Source organism: Planococcus citri, chromosome 1 (genome assembly GCF_950023065.1).
Source record: "Planococcus citri chromosome 1, ihPlaCitr1.1, whole genome shotgun sequence".
NCBI classification, from domain to species: Eukaryota; Metazoa; Arthropoda; class Insecta; order Hemiptera; family Pseudococcidae; genus Planococcus; species Planococcus citri.
This window is the reverse complement of record NC_088677.1, coordinates 22,565,072-22,582,915: the sequence shown is the minus strand read 5'-3', so window position 1 is coordinate 22,582,915 and position 17,844 is coordinate 22,565,072. Positions and strand designations below refer to the sequence as shown.

Sequence of the window (17,844 nt, the reverse complement as noted above, 5' to 3'; positions counted from 1 at the left end):
GTCCGTATTTTTCATCTCGTCATCTGATTGGCTACCTTCTTCGTGAAAAGTAAATAACGAAAAAAACGAATTTTGTTTTGTCGCCTTTTGTCTCAGTTGGTTTGTTTCTTCATTACTTGACGAATTTGTGATATTAGATTCTCGTTAATTAATAATTTTAAAGTGAAGTTTAATTAATTTCACGTAAATAATGTAAAGTGTTAATCTTCGAACAACGTAGTCACATTTTTTACATAATTATGTCATAGATTTCAACTCTAGAATAGACACTTTTACAATCATGATCTCCGCACTAATTTCAAGACTTGTAATGTAAGTACATGAAACTCTGTAATGGTTAATTGCGTAGTTATTAAAAGCTTTAATTAAAAATTCTAATTGAGGTTTTCTTCGAAAACCGAATCGATTTAGAGACGATTTCGAATCATTTTTTTTCGTTTCTAAAAATTATTACTGTACAGAATAGTGTTTGCAATTTGCAATATTTGCATTAACACACACATAGAGCATGTATTATCGTGAAAATAGACCTTTTATTATATTTTCTAATATTTCGTTTTGATATATTTTCAGTGTAGTTTTTGGTACCCTATATCCAGTCTATTGTTCTTATAAAGCAGTCAAGACAAAGGATATTAAATTATACGTAAGTTATTTCACATTACATCGCAAAATAATTTGCATAATACTCGTTCTTACGAATAATTCATCATTCGTTACGTCGTATTCCAGGTAAAATGGATGATGTACTGGATCGTCTTCGGATTATTCATATCGGTCGAAACATTCACAGATATATTCGTGAGCTTTTGGTGAGTATTACCATCTTCTTCGAAGTTTAATGTACTAATCGCTTCGAATCTAATTCCACTTTCCAGCCACTTAAGACGTAACCGTATAAGTTTTACTCACAGGCAACACTAACCCAAACCTCTATTTACCTAATTCGTTGTCGATGACAGCGGTAAAAAGAGCATTGAGTCAGTTCAAGGCGATAATGAAGGCTGCATTGATATTCTTGTTCCGTTCGTACGTATCCATTTAAGGAAGGAATGAGCTAAAAACAGTAATCGTTTAACGGTTCGGTTCGGTTACCTATACGATGGAAAGTTCAAATCCAACTGGCCAGGTTCATTGGCTCGGCTCGTAGTAGTCGTAGGTGATAAACTGCATATTCCCCTACGCAATTTCAATGTTAACTTTCGATAATGGTGCTGAAGAAGCGTATAATGCCATATATTGCAAAACTGACCGGTGACCAGTTCGACGTGTGTGACCAATACGCTTTCGAGTGGTTCTCAGTGTGTTTTGCAACGTGTTTTTCTCACTTACGTAATACTCTTGTGTACATTTTCTTCGTTCAATGTCAACGTGAAAACAATTAGTTTTCGTATAGTTCCATAATCTACGTAGATTGCGGTTTGGATTGAAAAAGGTGTATCGATTTCGATGCATTTCATCGTATCGTTCGATGAATTCCACAACATTCGCTTTCAGTTTAGTCTGATCTGGAGAAACGACGGTCTTACAATTTGGCATAAAACTAGACCAGACTATCCTCCGATTCTTTTCCTATTTATCGACTTTTATTTATAGATTTTTATTTTAAACATTAGCTACATACAAGAAACTAAAAACGGGGGCAAATAGACCGTAACGTGTTTTATTTGCACGCATATCTGACGAACGATGTAGCGAATTGTCTCGAGGTTTTTTTCCCCTCTTCAACTTCGTTGTTATAATAATTGTAGGTGTTTAAATGCTTAATCATTTATCGCTTGTGTCAAACCAAGACATTGTTTAGCTTCGTCCATATTCTAATTACGGTACACGCTTCGACGAGCTACGGTTACGGTTTCGTTATCTATTTTAACCACAGCCGCAGTTGTTGTGGTGATTTTTTTCTGCCATAAAAAGACGAATTATATAGCGCGAGGCGAGTTACAATTACGATAATTTTAGAAACTGGAAAGTAAAACACGACGGATTAGCGGACTGAGTATTCTAATCATCGTCCGGGTTACGTTTTCAATTGCTACCTCGTCATCGCCCAGTTTGACTCGAGTCCAAAAAACAGAAATAAGGATAAAAATGAAAGCCAGAGAGACGACGAAATTAATTATAATTCGCCTAGAATATTATTCTCTCACCGGTACGGTTCACGCACGATACAATACGTTGTTGTGTTTACGTGTACCTACTGGTAAGTTGTGTTCGTGATTATGTGTGGAGTTCATGATCATATTGTTGAATTTCACCTTTCATTCAACCAGGATATGTTGTGAATTACCTTACGTGACCTCTCTCTCTTGGGCTATGTGATGAAGCTGTATTTGTTTTGGGATATACATAGTTTGGGGATCCCTGATTTGAAAGAATTATTGTTGTATCAAATTCAAGGCGTATTCAATTGACTGTCCGAATATATTATACGCCTTATTAATCATACTAAAAGTAGACTACGTGTGACGATAATAGTTGACAGGGACAGGGGCAGATTTCGTAATAATAATGGTTTGTTTCTGTTTGAAATTTTTTTTTAATAGGCGAGAATATCGCACGTGCTGACAAATAATACGAATACCTACGTTTTATTGTATTAAGATTGAGTCGTGTTTGTTGAATTTAATTCGTAAGTATAGGACTAACGAAAGTATTTTTTTTTCTGTTCCAGGTGCCCGTTTTATTACGAGTTTAAAATATTCTTTGTACTATGGCTGTTACTTCCAATCTTCAAAGGTTCCAATTATATGTATAGGAAAGTCATTCATCCTTTCTTCACGCAAAAGGAACAGGTATTGAGTGAATTTTAACTTTTTAGGAGTTATTTTATCAACGTTTTGTTGATTACTGGAGGGTTTTTTTTTGTGCAAAATTCAAACCATTACGTATTATCAAAGATTTTATTTTTTTCAAAATGCACAGCCTTTTCAGCATTTTGAAATTGCTTGAAAAATCTCATTCTTTGATAAAATTTGTCGCTTTTTTGCAAAAAAAATTCAAAAGTAGGTATCGCGTTTTTGACAAGAATTTTGATAAAAAATTCCAAAAAGTGTAGTTTTTTTTCAAAATTATTGTCATAAATTCATCACGCTTTTCTTTATCGAAATTGTGAAAAAATAATTATATCTATTATTTTTTTTGCAATGATTACCACAAAGTATTACTTTTTCCTAAAATTATTGATGTCTTTTTTTTGATAATTTCTGACAAAAAGCCAGACTTTTGGACAATTCTTCTAAAAAAGGATATCTTTTTGGAATTTTTGGAAAAAAAGTGATTTTTTTTAGCAATCTGGCTAAAAAACGAAAGTTTTTATCAATTTTTGGCAAAAAGCATGTACTTTGTGGATTATCTACTTTTTCAAAAATTTTGTCAAAAAACAAGAATATAAGACAAATTTGGAAAAAGATGAGAATTTTGGCATTTTTTGCAATAAAAAAAAATACAATTCATAGTCATTTTTTTGAAAAGCGAAAATTTTTGAAAAAACGAAATTTTTCAACAACTTTTGTCAATGAAATGCAAGATTTTGACAATTTTTGCAAAAAGGAACACTTTTTGGACATTTTTGGTTAAATTATCATACTTGTAGGGCAATTTTGGAAAAAAGTGAGACTTTAGAATTTTTTGCATAAAAACGACAATTTTCGGTCATTTTTTTGAAAAGCGAAAATTTGTGTAAATTTATAAAAAAAAAAAAAAACGAGATTTCTTAACACATTTTGACAATTTTAACAAAAAAGAAGACTTTTTGGAAATTTTTGGATAATCATACTTGTAGGATAATTTTGGGGAAAAGGGAGAATGGAATTTTTTGAAAAAAAAACACAATTTTCATTCATTTTTTTGTAAAACAAAATTTTTTGTAAATTTATTTAAAAAACGAGATTTTTTAGCACGTTTTGACAAAAAATGCAAGATTTTGAAAATTTTAACATAAAGCAGGACTTTTTGGAAATTTTTGGTTGAATAATGATACTTTTTCAAAATTTTAATTAAGAAAACGAGAAGTTTCGACGTTGAAAAAGAATAAAACAGTGCAGGAGCATTTTGAAAAAAAAATTTTAATGATGATGGTTTGTGTAAATTTTTTTTAAAAAAAAGGATCTCCAGTAATGGAAATATTAAAAGAGTAATTTGTTTTTTCCAAAATTTCTGGATTTTGAAAAATTCAAAAAAATTTCGCTTTTTGAAAAAATATGCTCAAAGGTTGTCGATTTTGGCAAAAAGTTTCACATTTTTCCAAAAATTGTCCACGAGTCTACAGTTTTAGCCTTTTTGTCGGAAATTGCTAAAAAGGCCTTCCTTTTACTGCTAAAATTGTAAAAGCCTTGCTTTTTGCCAACAATTGTTAAAATTTCTCGCCTTGTAGCAAAATGGTTAAAAATTGTTATTTTTTTGAAAATTGCCCAAAATTCTGCCTTTCTGTTGCCAGAAACAGTCAGAAATGCGTCAAAGTCTCCCTTTGTACCAAAAATCATGAAATTTCTGAATTATTGTTGCCAAAAATTGCCGAAAAGTCTCCACAAATGTCAAGAGAGTTGTGTGACATATCGTTTGTTTGGGTTTTTAGGACGCTGAGTCCGAATATGTCCTTAGTTTTTTGATTTTACCCTCCCTAACACCTACCACAACCAGAACCACCCCTATTCAGTCTAAAGGTGAAGAAAAATCAGAATGTTGTGTGACATATCGTTTGTTTGGGTTTTTGGGGCGTTGAGTCCGAATATGTCCTTAGTTTTTTGATTTTACCCTCCCAACCCCCACCACAAGCACCCCCTATTCAGTTTAGAAGTGAAGAAAAATCGGAATGTTGTGTGACATATCGTTTGCTTTGGTTTTTAGGACGCTAAGATCGAATATCTGCTTAGTTTTTTGATTTCTCCCTCCCAACCCCTACCACAAGCACTCCTATTCAGCTCGAAGATGAACAAAAATCGGAATACCGTGTGACATATCGTTTGTTTTAGTTTTTGGGGCGCTGAGTCCGAATATGTCTTTAGTTGTTTGATTTTACCTTTCCAACCCCCACTACAACGTCCACAACCACCCCTATTCAGTTTGAAAGTGCAGAAAAATCAGAATGTTCTGTGACATATCGTTTGTTAGGTATTTTCGGGTGCTAAGCTCGAATATCTACTTGGTTTTTTAATTTCTCCCTCCCAATCCTCAACCCCTATCACAGGCACCTCTATTGAGCTCGAAGATGAACAAAAATCAGAATGCCGTGTGACATATCTTTTGTTTGAGTTTCGTGAGCGATGATAGAATATCTGCTTAGTTTTTTTTTTTACCCTCCTACCCCCTCCCCTCCCCTCCCCTCCCCAAACCACCCCTATTCAGTTTGAAAGTGAAGAAAAATCAGAATGTTGTCCGTTGTGTGACGTATCATTTGTTTGGAGTTTTAGAACGCTAAGACCGAATATGCGCTTAGATTTTCGATTTCTTCCTTCCAGTCCCTCCCACAGGCACCCCTATTCAGCTTGAAAATGAACAAAAATCAGAATACCGTGTGACATATCGTTTGTTTGAGTTATTGGGGAGCTCAGTCCGAATATCTACTTAGTTTTTTGATTTTACTTTTCCAACCCCCACCATAACGTCCACAACCACCCCTATTCAGTTTGAAAGTGAAGAAAAATCAGAATGTTGTGTGACATATCGTTTGTTTGGTTTTTTAGGACGTTAAGATCGAATATCTGCTTGGTTTTTTGATTTCTCCCTCCCAACCGCTACCACAGACACCCCTATTCAGCTCGAAGATGAACAAAAATCAGAATACCGTGTGACATATCGTTTGTTTGAGTTTTTGGGGCGCTGCGTCCGAATATGTCCTTGGTTTTTCGATTTTACCCTCCCAACCCCCACCTACGTTTCTCAGTCCACGGTTTAGATGAAAAAAATTCAAAATTCCGTGTGACATATCGTTTGTAAGGTTTTTTGGGGCGCTGAGTTCGAATACGTTCTCAGTTTTATGATTTAACCCTCCCTATTTTTGATACAGGCCTCCATTTTTAGCCTATGGGCGTCTAATTAGAATTCCAACTACTTTTTCACTCCTCAATGAAGAGAAGATGGGCGATGTTTTTTGGGGTCTATGAAAATATTTTTATAAGAGTTCACTGGTGGTTTGAAGAATGAGAGGGGTGGTGACCATTCGGATCCTCTCCCTTTCCTCATTTTGCAAAAAAATCTTGGAAAAATGAAAGTGCTGACTGCTTAGGTCGAAAATTTTGCCTGAAAGAAATTCGATTCTGAAAATTTCGATAAATGGTTTTTTAAATTAGTATTTAATAATCAGAATTGTTCATATTTTCAACTCAAAAAAACGTTAGGCTCCAAAAATTGAAAATTTCTTACACTTAATTTTATTTTCATTCGATTTATTTGTACCTATTTTATGTAATTTTATATTTTTATTTTCAGGATATCGACGAAATGATAGCAAAAGCAAAAGAACAGGGTTGCAGTGTACTAATGGATATTGGCAGCAAAGGTGTAACGTTGGCCACAAACGTGATCATGAACACAGCAGTCAAGGTAGGTTATGATTCAAAGATTCAGATTTTGATAAACCTCGTTTGTCGTTTGTTTAGTGTGCGAATCGTAATTAAAACACCGAATTTCTCACATAACGATTCCTTTAATTAATCTCTCTCTATCTGTAAATTAACCACACACGGTGTTAGACTAAACGCAGTCTCCGAGAGGAAAGTAAACATGTAATGTACTTAGATCTCTATAAGTCGATTCACATTCCTCTCGGAAGCCATTACTATTTAAACCATAACACAATATTAAAACACGCATGCTCACATTGTGCTTTACTCACTGCTAATTATTTGGTATATTTGACTTGTTGCTGTGTGAAGAACACCGCATCTGTAGGCCTAACATCAGCACAGCCGTCGTTAAAACAGAAAGTAAAATCTGAGGAAGCTGCAGATGAGGCAGATGCGATCATGGTCACCGATACCGAAGACGTTGCTTCTGTTGTCGAAGATGACGAATTCCGTTCGCCTCGTAAACGTGTTCGTAGAACAAGCAAAAGGGCCGGATCTACTTCTCGTTCTCGTTCTCGTGTCACTAGATCGAGGAAAAAAGTTAACACCGGCGATGATCCGGATTGGGAATGTTGAAAATTTTGTTTTAAAAATTCTTTTTTAAAAAAAGATCTCTGTAGTCTTCCTTTCATTTTAATTGCGCAGGGTCTTATATTATTATATGTAGTGATCGATGAGATATTAGTTAGTCGTATTGTGGATAGAATTTTCCTTTCAGTCGAACTGAGTTTTTAAGGCTGTAAGTTTAATGTTTATGTGTGTTTTTTTTCTTCCTTTTTTAATATCTCTAACGAACAGTCAACTGTGTTATTTTATTGTGATTATTTTCGTAAAATAGATTTTGTGTAATTTTGTAATAAAATAATTTTTATCGTGATTTTACAACAAAGGTGTGATGGTTTTTCTTATTTGGACTTTGATGTGTCGCATGAGTTTGGTTCTGTGTAACTTTTGTTGTGTTGAACAGAGATATTCGTTATGATTTTTATGCACGATATTTTTGTATTTTATTTCATTTCACTGGTAAAATACTCTGGTAGATACGGATATCCACAATATTTCAGGTACCTATCTACCTAATCGTTTATTACGCTCCTTAATTGCTGTTTTCTTCACGAAATAACAATCTAACTACGTAACAATTACTTATCAACGCCAACTCAAATTATGCTATTTTTCATGCTCTGATACCGAACACGATTAATTTGAGAGTTTCACTGCGGTAATTTTTACATCTGCGAAAAAAAATCATATTTTCTTGTAATAACGACGTTGGTAGAATATGAAGGATTTTTGCTTTTTTATCCCAAGCACAGGAAGATAAAAGATATGGTCGAATAAAAAAATTGACGCTCTGATTTCAACATTTAACTTTTCCTTTTTTTTTTTTACTGAATTTAGTCAATTTTCAAACGTTTTTTAAAATATTGGGACAATATCTCAAAACTGAGGCAAAATTTCATCTAAATCATTAGGGAATTTCATAAATCAATTTTTCTGATTTTTTGAAAAAGTTTTATTGAGGTCATTAAAATTAGGTATAAAATTGGCTAGTTTTTGTGGTCACATTTTAAATTCTACTTTATTTTTTAAAAATTTCACTCGAGTTGTAACATTTTTTAATATTAAACAAAATGTAACTAATCAATTTGTGAAAATTTGACAAATTTTTAGAAAGTGATTGAGGAGGGGAGTACCACCTTCCTGCAACCCATTGGAATTTTCACCTTTGCCTACCAAATTTTTATATCTGATCAAAATTCAGATCTTTGAAAATTTGTTTGATCTGATCAAATATAATCAAAAATTTGATCAATGAAATCTAATCAAAAATTTGATCTGATTAAATTAAATGTAATCAAAATTTCAAAAAATTTGTTCGTTGAAATCTAATAAAAATTTTGATCTGATCAAATGTAATAAAAGATTTCATCTGATTAAATCTGATCAATCTAATCAACAATTTCTTCTGATAAAATATAATCAAAAATGTGACCTAATCAAATCTGATCCTAAATTTGATCTGATCAATCAAAGCAAAAATGTTGTCTGATGAAATATGTGTAGTCAAAAATTTGATCTGGTCACATCTAATAGAAAATTTGTTCTGATTAAATCTAATCAAAATATTTGGTTGATGAAATTCAATTAAAAATTTGATCTGATCAAATCCAACCAAAAAATTTGATCGATAAAATCTAATGAAAAATTTGTTTTGATCAAATATAGGTAATCAAAAATGTTATCTGGTAAAAATCTAATATAAAATGTGATCTGATCAAATCTGATTCAAAATGTTATCTAATCAGAAATTTGTTTTGATTACATGTGATCAAAATATTTAGGTAGTTGATGAAATCTAATTAAAAATTTCATAATATGATCAAATATAGATCAAATCCAATCAAGAATTTGATCTTATCAAATCAAATGAAAACATCTGATCTATGAAATCTATTAATCTAATAAAACATTTGATCTGATCAATCTAATCAAAAATTTAATATGGTCAAAATCTAATAAAAAAATGAATCTGATCAAATCTGGTTCAAAATTTGATCTGATCAAAAAAAATTATGATTATCTAATCAAAAACTTGCTGTGATTGAATCGAATAAAAGATTTTGTTTGATCAAATCTGATTCTGAATTAGATCTAATCAGAATTTCTTCTGATGAAATCTAATCAAAAAATTTGATTGATGAAAATCCAAGCATTAAAAATTTGATCGAATCCAATCAAAAAATTTGACCTAATCAATTCTGATTCAAAATGTGATCTAATCAAAAATTTGTTCTGATTTCATCTAATCATGGAATTCAATTGAAAATTTGATGTGATCAAATCCAATCAAAAATTGTGATCGATAAATCTAATACTTGGAAAAATTTGTTTTGATCAAATCTCTAATCAAAAACTTGATCAGATCAAATCAAATGACAACATCTGATCCATGAAGTTGAAGTTGAAGTCTAATCAAAAATATGTTCTGATGAAATATAATCAGAAATTCAATCTGCTCAACATCATTCTAATAAAAAATTTGATCTAATTAGATCTGATTCAAAATAAACTCTGATTAAAAATTTGTTCTGATTACATCTAATCAAAAATTTGATGTGATCAAATCGAATAAAAGATTTTGTTTAATCAAATCTGATCTTGAATTTGATCTACTTGATTAAAATTTCTTTAGATGAAATCTAATCAAAAATGAAAAATTGAATGGATGAAGTCCAATTATCTGATCAAAATAATAAAAAATGTGACCTGATCAAATCTGATACTAAATTAGATCTAAGTAATTAATCAATCAAAGCGAAAATTTTGTCTGATGAAATATAATCAAAAATTTGATTTGATCTGGTCAAATCTAATCTAATGTAATAAAAAATATGATCTGATCAAATTTGATTCAAAAATAGGCCCTAATGTCATCTGATCATAAATTTGCTCTGATTAAATCTAATCAAAATATTTGATCAATTTGATGTGATCAAATGTAATAAAAGATTTCATTTGATCAAATCTGATCCTGAATTTGATCTAATCAAAATTTCTTCTGGCGAAATCTAATTAAAAAATTTGATCTATGAAGTCTAATCAAAAATTTGATCTGATTAAATATAATAAAAAATGTGACCTGATCAAATTTGATCTGATCTACTTCAATGCAAAAATTTCTTCTGATGAAATATAATACATACAAAAGTTGAAAAATTTGATCTGGTCAAATCATTCTAATCTAATAAAAAATGTGATCTGATATCTGATCTAATTTGGTTCAGAAAATTATAATGTCATGTGATCAAATCTGATCAAAAATTTGCTCTGATCAAATCCTATTGAAAAAAGTTCGATGAAATCTAATAAACAATCAATTTGATGTGATCAGACCACGCCAAATCGAATTTGATCCAGACTCCAGAGAACGTCTGAATCTGATCTGATCAAATGAAATCCTATCAAAAATTTGGTCTTATCAGGTCTGATTGGATCTGTTTAAATTAAATTCGAATTGGATTCAGGAATTTCTGGATCTCTAAGCTGATTAAATAGGTACTTAGCTCTTTTATCATAATAATTTGATCTGATCAGATCAGGTCGAACCAAATTGGATCCACTTCCAGAAAAAATCGTGATCTGATCTGAAATCAAAATTTCAGAATTTGGTGATTTTTTTCAGTTTTCAAAAGTCTGAAATCTTTTTTTCCAGGTTGTTAAAAGTGGAACAGAATATTGTGAAATAAAATTTCTTTATTTTTAGAACAAATTAAAACTAGAGAATGTGTAGATGTGGTCTGACTGAATGGGTCTCCACGGTATCTGATCTGATCAGGTCTGATTAGATGTGGTTGAATCAAATCAAATTACCTACCTATTTAGATCTGATCTGATTAAATAGACTGCTTATCTGATCTGATCTGATCTGATCAAATCTTGTCATCAAATATGATCATCCGATCAAAACTGATTAGATCTGGTCCAATCAAATTATATCCAAAGGATACCTGAAGCTGATCTGATTAAGCAGGATTGCTATCAAATTTAATCAAAATATATCTCGTTGTATCAAATTTGAATCTAGGTAATGCCCAGATCTGATCTGATCAATCCTGATCAAATTCAATCATTTTGCACTGAGTGAAATAGCACCTGGTAGCAACCTATCACTTCAAGTATCAGATACCTACCATTGCCATCATAATATTAATTACCCAATATTTTACTCGAATAATTAAATTTTCTTTGTTTCAAGGGAGGATCTGGGATACTTTTCCAATTGAAGAAAAGTTATAGCTTGAATGACCTCGTAACTGACGCTGATATGACTGATACTACCGTAGACAAAAGAAAAAATACCAAGAGGAAAGAAGACTGCAGAAACAACTTTCAAAGTGAGTTCGTGCTTTGAAATCCGATTCAGATAATCTTTCAATAGTATTACGAAGATCTTTTATCACTTGTTCCTAAATTCATATTTCTTAATGCATTATTCGTTCCAAATTTTCTATGATAATTATTATGTTTTATTCACCTATTTAAATAGATGTTGAAATGAACGAAACGAAGATGATAAGCGCTGGAAGAGAAACAAATCTTCGAATGATGGAGGAAGACTCAAATATACACATGTAAGTTATCTACGAGAAACAATAGTAGATACCTATCCATACTTTATATGATCTTCAAAATATTTACACAATATTTATATTGTTAATTCACTTTAAAAAAATTAATCCTTAGCCACGATTCAATTTCGAGATCGAGGAAATTATCGTCGGAGAGTATGGCTCTAGAAGAAGACTGTAAAAATGTGAGCTCGAATCTGAGACCTAGAAGAAGTAATCGTCAGGTAGGTAATCATTTATATAGTTTCAACGAATATGGATCATGATTCCATTTGTATTAGTTTTTCGAAACACGTTGAATAATTGGAAATTATCTAATCTATTATAATTGAATGAGAACTTTGAATTTGATGTGATTAGATTAGTTCGAATCAAATTGGATAAATCTAAAAAATATCCTCATCTGATCTGATCTAGAACATAATAGTAGGCCTAGATACTCAAATTTTTCATTGTTTTATACCCACAAAGGCTTCAGAAAACTTGGAACTGATCTCAACCAATCCATCTTATTCTTATTACCCTTTCCTGTCACCGCAAAACCATCCCTATCCATCCTATCTCTACTACTCGTCAATGTCAAAAACAAATTACCTAATGCCTCCTCCTACACCTGCATTATTTAACTTCAACGAATCCAATATCTGCGATAATTTCCTCAACATGAAGATCTCCAACGACTCCTCATCTCCAGCTGACATAAAGAAATCCAATTCTTCGCCAAATATCTCGAATCTCGAACCAGCCAGTAACTGGTCTTTCATCAATACAAATTCCTCGTCGACTCAATCACCTACTGCGCCAAAAAAAAGACCTCGTCGTAAAAGGAATAACGCACCGAAACCTCCCAACATACCGTCGATTTCTGTAAACTCTTCGTCCGCTGCGGATGTCGATTATTTGGCACCTTATAATCTCAGGTCGAGGAAACATCATCTTCAGCAGAAATCGAAAATACATCAATTTTTATCGAAAAGTAGAGAATTACTAACTCCTTGGAAACACGATAACGATGATACGTATTCTGTACGATCGGAAACGATTGATGGATCGTCGGATGATAGCATGTCGACTACTTCTTCGTATAATACGGTGAACTGAGATCGATCTACTGTAGCTGTTTTGAGCTTTGTGAAGTTCATGTTACGATACATATTCGATGATGACCGGAAATCGGTAATTTTCCCTATGAAATCTGTGTGCAGCTTTCTGCCATTTATAATAACCCGTCCATCTTTGGAATTATAGCCTTTGTTTGTGATTCTCTAATACGGTTGTATGTTTCAACATTTCCTAGCCAAAATGTTTAATTACCTATCAATTGTCGTAATTCGTTTATTTTAATGCAGCTTATGTGTGTTCGCCTTTGTGCTGAATTTTACTTCCTATCATATGCGTTGAAATCGTGAGCGTTATTTCAACTCGAGTACCTACGAGTAACTTGAAATTTCGGTGTAAGAATTCTTAAGGATTAACAAAATAATAAGACTGAAGTGTATCAAGATATCTAATTGAAAACTTCAAAGTGTTTCTCTCCCTCTTCCTACTTACAAACTTTATGTTATCATAATCAATTAAAAATAAGCCGAAGGTATTCGATCCATCTGGTTTGATTTAACATTATTATTTATCACCCATAACCCTACCTAGCTCATATGGATACAGAGTACTACGAAGTACATACATACATTATCCTCGAACTATTTTGAGTAAAATTATTATTTTTTTCAGGTTCTAGCTCCGCTTGGAAATAGTGCAACTATACCAAGGAAACGTCAACCGAAAAAACGAACTCTCTGATTACTTCAAAATATTTTTAAATCGAATGTTCCTTATTTTGCAATCCAATTGCGATACGTATAAGTATGTGAAATGTAAACGAGAGTGACAGAACATTGTGCAGCCTAAGTCAAGTACGATTGTTTTAATTTTAAATTAGGTAATAACTTTTTTTTAAAAATTTGATCGAGTTGATGAAATTGATTTTCAGTGTTTTTTTTTTTTTTTTTTTTTTTATTATTATATCGTAAGTTGAGTATGAATTTCATTTTTTCATTTTGATGCTACGAATTATACGTCAGTATTGTAGAAGTTTTCAATATAATTTGATTGAAAATGAAATTAGATTTGTAGGTACATATGTATATTAAATATTGAACTTGAAGTGCCTATCTAGAAAGTATTTATTTTTAATTTCGTAGCAATAATTATATTTTTCTTCAGCGATGGAATATTTTTTTATTATTGTGGATTGTAATATTGTAGACAAATTTGATTCAGAAGTCATTTTTTTGTGTTATTATTTTATACTGTAAACAAAAATAAAAAAAATATAAAATAATGTTTGAATTTCTTCATCTCGATATTGATTTGATCATTTTGATCATTTTGATCTCTCAACTATATAAAGATCTTTGAACTGACCATCAAGTTGGTGTAATTTTTACATCAATGCCGGAATAAGAAAATTTTTATTTTCTGCAACGTGATGTAAAAAGGTGCATCATGAAAAATTAATGAGTTGATTGATGTGATTTTTTTACATCGTCATGTTGTGGAAAAATGTTTATTTCCGCTGCGCCCCGTCGAGATGGAAAATGACATAAAGAGCCTTTCCGGGTAAGATAGTGAAATCGGCACTCTCACCGATTTGGTTGAAACTCACCCAAAATGTTAGTTTGGATGTAAAACCATCCCAAAAAAATTTTTGAGCCGGCCCCCCCACCCCCGCCTGAGAAATGTGCTCATACGTGCGCAAAATTCAAAATTCCCGTTCTCCGGAGGGGGTGGTCCAAAAATTTTGAAACTTTCACATAAGATAGTCACTAGGTAGGTGCGTGTGTGGAATTTTTTTCGAAAAAAAAATTTCATATTTGGGGGGTTTTTGGGGGGGTTCAAAATTTCAAAAATTCGTAGAAAAAAAACGGGGAGGGTACACTTCGCGAAATTTTTTCAGAAATTCAGTTACACCTTTAGGTATAACATATAATTTTCCCAAGGCCCCAAAAGGGGTGCAACGTGGTCAAAAAAAAGAAAGTTTGAAAAAAAATCTGTTTTTTCAGTACTACCGCGCGTTTTGTCAACACTGTTCCACGGCACCGCCGTGAGAAAACTTCGCCTATCGCGCGCTCTCAAACTTGGATTTTTTTTGAGAACCCTGAAATACCATAATTGCCATCAAAGGCATTTTTGGTGAATATTTTCTATGGTGGTGTGGTGAACAACAAGAGGTATACCTACAAGAATCTTCAACCCCCTCCCTTCATATTTATCCCTCAAAATTGTGTTTTTCAGCTTATTTTATGCTTTTTACTAACAATAAAAATAATTTCGAGGTACAATGTGTCGTTTCCGCATGATTCGATACCGCTGAGGCACTGAGCACGAATATGACGTCAGGGTTTCAGGTTCTCTGCTAATCTAGCCCCTCCACACCCTTCAGCCCCCATCACAATTTTTACTACAAATGTTTGAAATTAGGATACTTTGATTATGTTTGTGTCGTTTTTATATGGTTCAAACCTCCCGAGCACAAACATTGCGTCTGATTTTGTTTTACACTCACCCGTCCCCTCCATAGCCTCAGCCCCCTCCTCAATTTCCACTATTTTTGAAATGGAGCTACTTTCACGAAATTGGTGTCATTTCCAATAGACCCAAACGCAAATACAGACATCTGATTCCGTTTTGCTCATACCCAGCCTCTCCGTAGGGGGCTGACGTTTTGGAGGGCACGGATAAGCGTAACACAAATAATTATCATCAAAGTAACTTTATATTAAAAAAATATGTATGTAGTATAAATTGTGGTGGGGGGCTCAAGGCTCTGGAGGGGTTAGATTAGTGTTGCAGAAAATCTGACGTCATATTCGTACTCAGCGGTATCGAATCATGCGGAAACGACACCACATTCATTAATATTTGATTCTCCCAAAATTTTCATTTTACCTCCGCTATGGCACCTTTTTTCATTTCTTCACCATGACACCCCAAAACAAAAATTACGAAAAAAAAATATGATACCTAGTGGTCAAAAATACATCCAAAAAACGTGTTTGAAATATTGTACTGCGCAATTTTTATTGTTAGTAAAAAGCATAAAATAAGCTGAAAAACACAATTTTGAGGGATAAATATGAAGGGAGGGGGTTGAAGATTCTTGTAGGTATACCTCTTGTTGTTCACCACACCACCATAGAAAATATTCACCAAAAATGCCTTTGATGGCAATTATGGTATTTCAGGGTTCTCAAAAAAAATCCAAGTTTGAGAGCGCGCGATAGGCGAAGTTTTCTCACGGCGGTGCCGTGGAACAGTGTTGACAAAACGCGCGGTAGTACTGAAAAAACAGATTTTTTTTCAAACTTTCTTTTTTTTGACCACGTTGCACCCCTTTTGGGGCCTTGGGAAAATTATATGTTATACCTAAAGGTGTAACTGAATTTCTGAAAAAATTTCGCGAAGTGTACCCTCCCCGTTTTTTTTCTACGAATTTTTGAAATTTTGAACCCCCCCAAAAACCCCCCAAATATGAAATTTTTTTTTCGAAAAAAATTCCACACACGCACCTACCTAGTGACTATCTTATGTGAAAGTTTCAAAATTTTTGGACCACCCCCTCCGGAGAACGGGAATTTTGAATTTTGCGCACGTATGAGCACATTTCTCAGGCGGGGGTGGGGGGGCCGGCTCAAAAATTTTTTTGGGATGGTTTTACATCCAAACTAACATTTTGGGTGAGTTTCAACCAAATCGGTGAAAGTGCCGATTTCACTATCTTACCCGGAAAGGCTCTTTGTCGTTATGAAATTGAGGAAAAAGATCCGTCGAATATTATTACAAAAACATTCATTCGTGATCAGATCACCCCCCCCTTCCTCCCCATCCCCAAAAAGAAATATATTAAAAATATTTTAATCTGAAAATGACTAAAACAACAAATTGAAAATGTTCTGGATTCGAAGAGTTGGACCAACTTTGGCAACAAAGGGAAATTTTTGAAATTTCTGCCAAAAAAACAAACAATTTTTGGCAAAAAGCAAGACATTGGAAATCTTAGCGAAAATCATGGACAGTTTAGGAATTGGGAAAAAAGTGATACTTTTTAGCAGTTCTGTTTCTGACCAAGAAAAAAAAACAATGCAAGTGAAAGTTTTTGTATTATAAAATGTAAATACCCAGAGTCTTCTTTCAGTTCTTTCTGACTAAGAAAAATTTAAATCACGAATGTTTTTTGCTCAGGAAATTTTAGAAATTGGTGTTTTTTTTTCAAAGTTTTCAAAAGTCTTGTTAGGTACAGGGTCTCCAAATCGTTCAAAATAGCTAGACTTGAACAGTTTTTGAAAAAAAATGTGAGACTAAACTTTTGGATTTTTTCCCAAAAAATTAGTTTTTTTTTGGCTAGAAAGTAAACATTTTTGTCATTTTTAAAAAAAAATGAACTTTCATTAATTGTTGGCAAAAAGCAATAGATACCTAAGACTAACAATATTCGCAGTTCTTGTCAAAAAAAACACTCCTAAATAATTTTTGGAAAATAAAAAAACTTACTGGAATTTTCTGCAAAACGTTGGCAATTTATAACAATTTTGCTGAAAATCAAAAATTTTTTGTCATTTTTATTGAAATTTTTTTACAAACAACAAAACTTCTTCAATTTTAGCAAAAAAAGGCTTTTTTGGCTGTTTTCGGCAAGAAAGCAAAATTGGACAACTTTAATAAAAAATAAAGACTTTAACATTTTCATTTTCAGAGAATATAAATTTTTTTAGCAACTTTGCTAGAAAGCGAAAGTTTTTTCCAATTTTTGGCAAATAGCAAATAGCGAGAAGCAGAATTTTATGGCATTTATTGGAAAAAAAGTATAATTTTTCGCAATTTTGGTAAAAAGAGGCGAGAATTTTGGACAATTTCGATAAAAAAGTAGAACTTTTTGGAATTTTTTGCAAAAACATGGGACAATTCTTGGCCATTTTTTTGAAAAAGTAACAATATTTGTCAATGAAAAAGCGAGAATTTTTGATACTTTCTGGCAAAAGCGATACTCAACTCAAGGTAATTTTAGGAAAAAAATTTAGAGAATTCAATTAAGCGAAATGATGATACTGCTGAGAAAAAAACTAATAAGCAAGTCCAACGAAGATACT

At 32.5% G+C, this 17,844-nt stretch overlaps 1 protein-coding gene across 2 annotated transcripts; it reads left to right on the top strand.

Moving 5' to 3' along the window:
• The first annotated feature begins 75 nt into the window (after positions 1-75).
• LOC135849894 (receptor expression-enhancing protein 1-like) lies at positions 76-13,718 on the top strand. Of its 2 annotated transcripts, XM_065370530.1 has the most exons (10): positions 76-312; positions 574-646; positions 733-812; positions 2,675-2,795; positions 6,430-6,543; positions 11,326-11,464; positions 11,617-11,701; positions 11,814-11,922; positions 12,170-12,874; positions 13,430-13,718. In XM_065370530.1, the coding sequence occupies exons 1-9, from the start codon at positions 281-283 to the stop codon at positions 12,797-12,799; spliced, it is 1,383 nt and encodes a 460-aa protein (XP_065226602.1). In that variant the 5' UTR covers positions 76-280; the 3' UTR covers positions 12,800-12,874; positions 13,430-13,718. The 2 variants fall into 2 exon arrangements, with proteins under 2 accessions (XP_065226602.1, XP_065226603.1); XM_065370531.1 differs by lacking the exon at positions 12,170-12,874 and having other exon boundaries at positions 79-312.
• The last annotated feature ends 4,126 nt before the right edge of the window (positions 13,719-17,844 follow it).